General features: G+C 35.0%; 2 protein-coding genes across 4 annotated transcripts; both read left to right on the forward strand.

Moving 5' to 3' along the window:
• Positions 1–6,015: 6,015 nt before the first annotated feature.
• LOC120772589 (zinc finger protein 425-like) lies at positions 6,016–8,190 on the forward strand. 2 transcript variants are annotated; one of them, XM_040101297.1, is made up of 3 exons: positions 6,016–6,139; positions 6,216–6,468; positions 8,111–8,190. In XM_040101297.1, the coding sequence occupies exons 1-3, from the start codon at positions 6,026–6,028 to the stop codon at positions 8,131–8,133; spliced, it is 390 nt and encodes a 129-aa protein (XP_039957231.1). In that variant the 5' UTR covers positions 6,016–6,025; the 3' UTR covers positions 8,134–8,190. The 2 variants fall into 2 exon arrangements, with proteins under 2 accessions (XP_039957231.1, XP_039957230.1); XM_040101296.1 differs by lacking the exon at positions 8,111–8,190 and having other exon boundaries at positions 6,216–7,758.
• LOC120772590 (metallophosphoesterase 1) lies at positions 7,270–9,945 on the forward strand. Of its 2 annotated transcripts, none has more exons than XM_040101298.1 (6): positions 7,270–8,302; positions 8,359–8,468; positions 8,524–8,623; positions 8,760–8,922; positions 9,003–9,510; positions 9,587–9,945. In XM_040101298.1, exons 1-6 carry the CDS (start codon positions 8,277–8,279, stop codon positions 9,766–9,768), a joined length of 1,089 nt encoding a protein of 362 aa, XP_039957232.1. In that variant the 5' UTR covers positions 7,270–8,276; the 3' UTR covers positions 9,769–9,945. The 2 variants fall into 2 exon arrangements, with proteins under 2 accessions (XP_039957232.1, XP_039957234.1); XM_040101300.1 differs by having other exon boundaries at positions 7,274–8,302; positions 9,030–9,510.
• The last annotated feature ends 89 nt before the right edge of the window (positions 9,946–10,034 follow it).

Raw genomic sequence — 10,034 nt, forward strand, 5'->3', positions numbered from 1 at the left:
TGTGTTAAACAAATGAAGCTACAATCGTCGACTTTGTTGCCGTCGTCGGTAATTGTACGCGCTCATTAATGTAAGTTCATATGCTGCTTTAAGTGTACTAGCTGATGCGTATGTTCGGATGTACATACATATGTATTTGTATATGGTATATCCATTAATGTGTCCATAGGAAATATGTATCGCGAAGATATGCACGGCGTGTTAATATACTTATATTATATATCAATGAATAGCGTCTGCAACTGCGACAAATCGACGCGAGACAGTTCAATTACCTTCGTACAGCTTAATTAAAAAACGTTTGAATGAATAGGCCTTGTATCGAAAATTCACTGACAACAACGAAAATTATTCTTAACGCATATGATAAATATTTTTTGTTGTTAAATGTTTACTTTTTTATAAAAATATTAAATTTTATTTTCAATTATACACATCCCTCTCACATAAATGAAGAGTTTAATAACACGCGCGTATTTAACAAGAACTCGACCGTATTCATTCAATGTCCGACAAGAACTGAAGTTGAAGAACAGGAACACGAACGGCTAACCACGCAGCCAGGCAGCAATGAACACCCAAACGCTAAACAACCACCCAGCTACCTTTCGGCATCTATCCTATTGGAGTATCTCTGCCAAAAGCCGGTTTCCAATATACTTATATGTACTTATCTCTCCCAATTTCTCCATACGCGGTAGGTACTTTAAAATGAATGAGAGAACAAAACAAATGTGAGAAAATAATTTCAGATGATTGTATGGTATTTGTAGTTATGTTTTCATGAGAAATTTTGGTACCCTTTCCCGGGAGAGCAGCTTTGTTAAGGAGAATTGGATAGTGGGAGCTAAGATATGGCTTCTGGCACGCACTGTTAAATAAAATCCATACGGTTCAGCTAGAGCCTTATCACACGAAGCAACTTTTGTTGCGGCAACTCTTGGTTTATAGGCGAGGGGGCGACGAGGAGAGGAGAATCGCGCCGAGTTTCCCGTGTTCAGCAACTCGCTTTGTGTTCTTATTCGTAACAGTTCGCTGCGACGTTTTTCGGCATTCGTGTTCTTTCTTTCGTAGTACATAGTTGCATTTGCGTATATTTTTTTGAAATTAATATTTTGAATATATTTAAAAATTTAATTTCATCTTTTGGTAAGTAATTTGCAAATATGTATACAAATATACATAATATAATATAAATATTTTAAAAAATGGAGTATGACGAAAAAATCGAATTAATTAACGATATTGTGAAATGTATGGATGAAGCCATACAAATTGATTCAGACGATAGTAAGAAGGGTGATATATCTTTGTTTTAATAAATAAAATGTATTTCTTAATTGACAGAGCTGATTAATATATGTATGTGATAGAGTGGCCCAAATACCTATAAGGAAAAAGAAGGGTTAAAGTAAAGAGTAGACAATGGGTTAAAGTAAAGTGAAAGAGAATGAGAAAAAAACTCGAGCAGAGTTGCGCAACACAAGTTGCTCGTGTGAAGGTAATGGGCAACAGCAAAAGAGAATCGCCCGAGAATCAGCAACAAAAGTTGCTTCATGTAATCGTACACCTAATGAATATATTGTTGTATTTTAATGCGAATGAAAAGTTCTCATTTTACATATGTACACAGGTACACATACATACTCACATACATATATTGAGGAGTGCAATCAGACGTTATTGATAAGAAATATCATATTTGAATTTCGAAAAATATTTGAAACAAATTTTCACTTTCAATTGTGATTATACAATATAAATGAGAACTACGACTTCTCATGATCGGATCCGAACTAGTGAGTTCCTTCTCCTTTTTGCAGGAGACCATTAAGGCATCTTTCATAAAAAGAAAGTTGATCAAAAGCATTGAGCAAAGGGTTAAGGAATCATTTTATTATGTATAGAAGGGAGAGGAGTATTTGGACTCCATTTTCAAAGGATTGTTGTAACATATCAATTATTCGTGAAATTTACAGTTTTATCTGTTAACTTCTTCGAGAAAATTTAATTTTCTTTTTAAATTGTCCGTCTAAACAGCCATTTCTTCTTGGCATTTTAATGTACACATTTAGTATATTTAAGCCTATTTCTCTTGCATGTCTCTCGATATGTGAAAAAATTAGTAAACTCTGTGCAACATTCTGCTGTAAAGAACAAAGAAATATTAACTATTCGATTGTGGAAAAAAGTTTATTGTTATTTGCTAATTGCTATTTAATATTAATTTATTTTTGTCGATGAAATGCTTTTAAGTATTGGGATCTAAAGTTAAAAATTAATATACATATGCATGTATCTTACTCATGAATGTACATACATATGTACATTCATGCAGTAAATTGGTAAATATTTATGCATATTCGTATTTACCGTAAAGCAGTACAAAATGAAAATATTTCATTGAATTATGATGTGAAATATTAAAAAAGATGCTCATAATATACATACACATGTGTGTATATGTATGCAATGACATCAAATACAAACTTCACACCTTGATCTTTGCGATCACTTTGAACTCGCAGCAATTAAAAACATTACACAGCGATTTGTTTACTTTCAAACATGTGTGTATATGTGCATACATGTGTATGCATGTATACAATACCTGCTCCCTCGACAGTCCAATCACACACAACATAGTATGCATTAAAGTATGAGAATGTGGATATTGTCGTATCACAACTGCTAAACTTTTTAATGCCTTATTAATGCGGCCACATAAAGTAACGAATCCAACCGCTTCCAGTTTGATCGCTCTTTTATTGCTGTTTCAGAAAACAAACGAACGCTTCTGTCTCACGAACGGCAACCAAATTTTACGCAGACAATTTTCTATGCTTTTTTATGGGACGAGAACTTACGCTATATAATATACTCGTATACGACGTTCGGTCTTTCTGTGTGGTACAAAACTACAAACTATTCGAGGTGTCGAGCGATCTGTACGCATCTTATGGGGGTCACTACTTGTTTACTTGGAGCGTTCGCTGCTGGTAATGCAATGCTTCCGTTCTTCCTGCTGCAGCTGATGCTGATGACGAGAACTTCTTTTGATGTTATGAAGCAGTTCGGTGTGCATTTTATTTTTATTTTTGTGTTTATTACTTTATTTTATGGTTGCTGCTGAAGCATGAAGTCGCCCGAATAGAGCACGCCACCAGGTTCGAAAACGATCGTCGACACCTCCAAATAACATTGGTAGGACTGACTGAAATTTCGGTAATGTTGTTGTTTTCTTTTCATGTTTTTATTTTGTTTAGTCTACAGGTACATACATACTGTTGCAAACAATACTAATTTTACATACAGATATACATATCGCTCATTTGCTGCAAGACCGGCATAAGTCAAAAAAATCGATTTGCCAGAAAACGCGTTAAAAGTTTTCAACTGACTCCAACCTTACACGGAAAACAGGAATCATATTCTCTTCTCAAGCGGAGCATATAAGAGGTATTCATATGAATTAGTCACTCAACATGAAGTATGATATAACGAACAATTCTGCATCATTAACTCAAAAATCACGTTTTTTGATTTATGCCGGTCTTGCAGCAAATGAGCGATATGTATACCTACATAAGAAATTCTTACATAATTACATACGGTACATAAATTAATATAAAGGAAATTATTTATGCGCACATACGTAAGTGTGAATGTAAGAGTATGTATTCTTACTTTTATTAAATATGAGTTGTGCACATTTGTACATACATACACACATATAATACAAGTGAAGTTTGTTTACGAATTTGTGTGCTCGTGCAAAGGAAAATGAGGCGCATTCGACTGAATTGAGAAAGTTCAAACTGCTATACGTGTATGTGTGCGTATTATTTAATAAACAATTTTATGGAAGCGAAACCATAAACTTTGTTAGCAATTTCCCTTCGTATTCGGGCTTAATTAACATCCCACAAACACAGCGGCGCAAGGAGAACTGTGCGTGCGCGATCGTAAAATGCTGTGGCAGCAAATAGAAGTTCATTCCACCCATTCAACTGCAAAGTTCTGTAGCGGAAAGCCACTTTCTAAGCGTCAATTTAAGAGTTTACGACTTTTTTATTAGCCTTTCTCATGAGCGTTTTGTGTTGCGAGCTCCTGATAACAATGCGATGAAAATGAAAAGGACGAAAACCAAAGGACGCCGTGACGGTCACGCTTTCATTCTAGACTAGTAAAGTGTACGGCTGGGGGTTGCACAAGGCAGAGGGCTAAGCTGGATGATAAAACTAGGTAAGGTTTTTAAAAGTAGTAAATGAACGGATTTGGTAGTATGAGTAGCAGAAGTGTATGGTATAAGTAAAGTAGAAAATTTATGCGCTCTAGCAGTTTGATTTGTTGTGCAAGTAAGGTGTGAAACGCACGACCGCATGTGGAAGTGGATTTTTATGACAAACTCGTGGAGAAAGCGCAAGAAGTAGTAATTTCACCAAAGTTGAAGATTGTTATGATTAAACACACATACATATGTACATGTTTTAATCCTGCGCGATAATGTTCATCAGCCCCAAAGCCGATAATGATGTTCGCATTTACGAGCATCGACGACTGCTCGCTGTTTTACGACCGTTCATTCAAACGACCCAACCGCACAGCCGCGTCATAGTGACGTTGCGCAGAGTAATTCGGATTTTATAGTTTTTGTACACCCCTTAACCTTGCGTTATGCGCCGACATGGTGTGGCATGTAATAAGGACATATCCTTGCTGTTGGCGCAGTTATGGGGGATAGTAATAAGACATACATACATATATTCCTACCCCGTCGAAAATTTCCGAGCGCTCATAATACGAAACTACCAACTATTCATGGTTGACGAATTTTCAGGCTTCTGAGCAACACAACTCAGAGATTGTACATTGTACTAGCCCCTCAAGCGGCAACGACATGTAAGTTGCAAAAGTTTTACTACATACTGTGCGAGTTTCAAATTATTTCTCTAATTTGTTTAGCAAAATATTAAATCAATCAATATTCTAATTAAAAGAGTCAAAGCGGTGGTCTACTTGAACCTTGCTACATAACAACAAGAACATAAATGTATCTTGTTTGTGTATTTCATAATTTTACTACCGGGTACACCAGCACAAACCTACATACATACATATGTACATATGTATTAGAAAAGACTCGGCCAATGTATGTATGTATGTATGTACGCATGACGGTACATAAACACAATTCTAAATAATGAGGCAGAGAAAGCATAAACATTTTAGCGAGGGGTGGTAATTGTCAGCCAACTTAATCGGAATACTACCAACCAGCTCTATCTTGGCACTCTACCGTTCAGTTGTCTGTCACATAAGCAGTCGGTATGTGTTTACGAATCCTTCAGCACGTCGCTGCCGACGCAGCCATTTCTGCTCGACGACGATTTTGCAGCTCTCCTCGACATTTATTGATGCCATAAAGTTAAAGATTTATGGTACGACCGCCCGCCAAACCAAAGAAGTGCCTTTTGTTATTGTTACGATAGTGTTCCGAGGGGGTTTCCTATTGACTACCCCTAAAGTTGTTTCCTTTTCACCCGATTCACATACACTGTCACATAAATATGTATATATTCTAAAAACCTTCAAACACACATACAAACAGTTTTGCGATATGCAAATGCTCGGTGCTACATACATACATACTTATGTAGATATCTAAACACTTCCTTTATACTACGCTTGTACGCAATTTACCTTTTGGAATACATGTACAAAGAAATGTAGCCTATTCACAGGGGCAAACGTCCAGAGCAGTGAAGATCACGGGTCGAAATACCTAACTTCTCGGATATTAGTCATTTCCTAGATATTAGTCACATTGCAATTATTGTCGCTGCCACCTGGAAAGTTCATTTTTTACCTTACCACAACTTCACCACCCTAATATGCCATGTCTGAATAATTACATCCAAAAGCGAACGCTTTACAACAGCTGTTGGATTAGACATACATATGTATGTTGTGGAACGTATTGAGCAACCAAAATATTTGAGAAGGTGCATAGAAATAATCAAAAATGACTCTCTGTTGTCGGATTTGTTTTGAAGAAAATCCTAAGAATTTTTCTCTCTACGAATGTATGAGGAAAAAATATTTACCTAGTGTTATTTTTAACATCAGTGGAGTAAAAGTACATTATAAAATTTGCTATTAATTCAGAATGGTCGTATTTTAAAATATACTATGTATGTACGTACTTTCCACAGGTTTCAAAAAAGTTTGAGCCAGAGGCACACATTTGCCGACGCTGCGCTGCATCGATATTGGTTGCGGAAAAGATTATATTGCGATGCCAAGAATCAGAAGAATTTGTCCAGTTTCGTCGTTTAAAGGAAAGTTGCTTATCAAGACAATCTCCAACTCCGAAGACAGAAAACTCTAACGTAGAAAGCTATGGAAAATACCAGCCTGCTTCCGCTTGTAGTGATTTGGAAGAATCAATACCATTGGAACCAAATGGTGAGCATTTGTTACAATCTGTCAAGCAACTTCATATGATAAAAAATGAAAATCCCAACAATTCTGAATGTCTTGGAGACCACGAAAGTCAGTTCTCAGATAATTACGAACCACCAGAAAAACGTTTAAAGAGTAAAAAAGTTACACCAGTGTCCAGCTTTGATTGCGATCGATGTAACTTTACTACCAAGATAGGTAAACGTTTTATAGAACACAAACAAATTGAGCATGGGGTGTACGATCCAAATATCTATACATGTACTATTTGTTCTGAAAGCTTTTCTTGGAAACCAACACTGTATAGGCATATAGAGATAGACCACAAAATACTACCTGCAGATAAAAAACATTTATGTAATGAATGCGGTCGTGCTTATATGCGGGAAGTCCACTTGTTAGAACATATAAAGCAGCGGCATGGACCTCGTAGTTTCAAATGTCCTGATCCACTATGTGAGCAATCTTTCACTCGAACGTTTACTCTTAGACGTCATTTCATCACTACACACACGGAACAAACAAGCTCACGTTATCATTGTGTAGATTGTAACAAATACTTTAAGGTTTATGATCAATGGAAATACCATAATGAAGTTATTCACAAAAATGAAATTGTATATTGTCCACATTGTGGCTATCCTTTTCGTTTCAAAGAAAAGCTAGATGAACATATTTTAAAGGATAAATGCAAACGTAGTGTTGTGCCATGCTCCTATTGCCAAAGACGCTTCACAACAAAATGTGGATTGAGAGAGCACGTGCGGAATATACATAACATCTACTAGTTAAATACTTGTATTGATTGCTTGGAAGCACCGAAAAAAATAGCCATAATTTCTTTGCTTTATATCAACCATTAATATTTGGCTTTATACCCAAAAATAATAATAACCAACTGTGAAAAAGGGGCTCACTAATTTGAATATATGTAAGCCCTTGTACTGAAAGTTGCCACTTTTTAAGGTTCTGTCATGATTTAAAACGCATCAACTTTTATCCACGCGCAGAAAAAATTTCAAACTGGGAACAATTTTACGAAAGGCTTAAGCAAAACAAAACTGAAGAACAACTGTAAAGGGAAAAACACCAAAATAAATATGCAGCCAAATAAGATGCAGCAACAATTTCTTCTTCACAAGAATATACATCTGCATAATTAAAGCCAAAAAGTTAGAGAACCTTTAACTAAGTACCTACAAATAAATAATGAGATTGTAAAAGAGTTAATGCGAATACAAGAGACCTACCCACAATATACTAAGTAAATGGAGCAGGCAGCATAACAAAAAATATATAACCACATACAAACATACATAGGTATAAACATACACCATATGCTCTTATACAATCAACAAATCGAAAGCCATAAGCCAAATGTTAATGTTCTTTAATTAAATTATGAAAGAAGTGACGTAGCAGACTGCTACAATGGCGTTTATTATTTATACAGCCAGGCTGAAAGCGGTTGCCTTTTATCGCAGAATTTGTGAACATAAATAGTGGACCTCAACCGGAACAGTATCGCTCAATGAGTATTGAGAATGCTTGTTTGCTATTTTAGTGCATGTAAATTTCGTTGCAAAATTAATTATCAGTTAAGACAGACATAGTAAATGAACTTTAGTTTGGTTTTATTTTAAAGGCCATTTGGAGCCTAAGAAGTAAAAGGAACACGGTGTTATGTAGCAACCAAATAAAAAGGAACTACATTTTTGAAAGCTTAGCTGCTTTTATGGAATTAAATTATTTATATAATTATTATTATTTATTAAGAAGAAACAAAGTGAAACATTTTCGAGACATATACTATGGCATCGCTTCGATTGATAAATCGGTACGTTTGTATTGACATATTTCAAATCTTGATGATTAATAAAGCTTATCTTTTAGGTTAATAATACGTGGATTCATATCTCTGTCTTTGTTGCTGGTTTTCTTCAACGAATTTATAGTTTATTACATCAACCAGACCACATGGCAACAAATTTATTGTAAACACGGTAATTAATACAATTCATTAATATTTATAACTTTTTGCTAATTACTTTTATTTAGATAACTGTACAAGAATATTGTTTGTAGCGGATCCACAATTAATTGGCAATTCTTACGAGAAGGGGTTTTGGAGCCCTATTTCGCGTTACGATGCAGATAGGTAAAAATACAATTTTTGTACCAATATGGTTGAAATCATTTTATTATAAGGTTTTTATGTGTTCACCATGTGAAAATAAATCATTAATCATTATAAGTTTTAAAAAATAAATTCTACTTTAATTTTTTCGCCCCAGATATTTGAAAAAGACTTTTGAGCGAACACTAGACTTTACACAGCCACATATTATTTGCTTTCTTGGCGATCTCTTAGATGAGGGAAGCATTGCAAACCAACAAGACTTTGATAGCTACGTCAAACGATTCAATCGAATTTACAATACGAACACAAACATAAAAGTAAGTTACCCTCATTTCAGGTTGAGCTACATTCAAAATTTAACATGTAAATATATATATGTATGTATGAATGTATATAGTTCAAATTAATCTCTCCATATGCGCAGCGGATTCATGTACCGGGAGATAACGACATTGGCGGTGAGGATGGAGAATATATTTCAAATTCAAATGTGCGCCGCTTCGAAGAGTCTTTCCAAAGTGAAGATCTCTTTGACTACGAAAATATGTTACGGTTTTTTAAAATAAATCGGATGATGCTCGACTTTTCGAATCCAGACCGTGAACACAATGCACAACGCTTACGTGTAGGTATTTCGCATGCCCCAATTCTCATTGGTGGTGGACCACTTTTGCGTTCGGTACTTAGTGAATTGGATCCTCATGTTATATTCTCTGGCCACTGGCATGAATCTAGAATATTCATACATCCATCAACGCACGTAGTAAATTTTTATGAGTCGACAGTGCGACATTTCGATTTGCGCTCTCTAAAAGAGAAGGAGCATCAGTATCTGGAGATTATGGTACCTACAGCTTCGTACCGCATGGGGAAAATGAAGATGGGTCTTGGGTACGCGGTGTTAGGTGAGTTAATTATGATTATTCGATTTGATAAATATTAATAGTATACTTTCATACTAATATATGCGTTACTTTGCAGAAAACTATCAACTTAGCTACACAGTACTCTGGCTGCCCAACCGATTCATTTATCTGTTTTTATATTTATTTTGGCTGCTTCTATCAATTTGTGGTTTCATTGTGTTCAGAATGATGACGCGATGCCCATTTCGCGTAGCTAAGCGTCAATCATTATACAACCGTACTTTAAACATGTCTTAATTTTAGATATAACATATATGTATATAAAATGTAAAATTAATTAACTTAAAATCCATATTCTGTAAAGGTTGAAACCTATAAATAATATTAAATATTAAAAGTGTAATCAGTATCTGTTGAATTTATATTGTTATTAAGTAAAATATTAAAGAGTAACTCATATACGTTTAATAACGATTTGGATAACTCTTTTTTTGCTAAGCGTATACTCAGAAAATTTAAATTTCATTATATTTACAAAAATAAAAGGAATTCTTATCAAAATA

This window comes from Bactrocera tryoni, chromosome 3, assembly GCF_016617805.1.
Source record: "Bactrocera tryoni isolate S06 chromosome 3, CSIRO_BtryS06_freeze2, whole genome shotgun sequence".
Lineage (NCBI taxonomy): Eukaryota > Metazoa > Arthropoda > Insecta > Diptera > Tephritidae > Bactrocera > Bactrocera tryoni.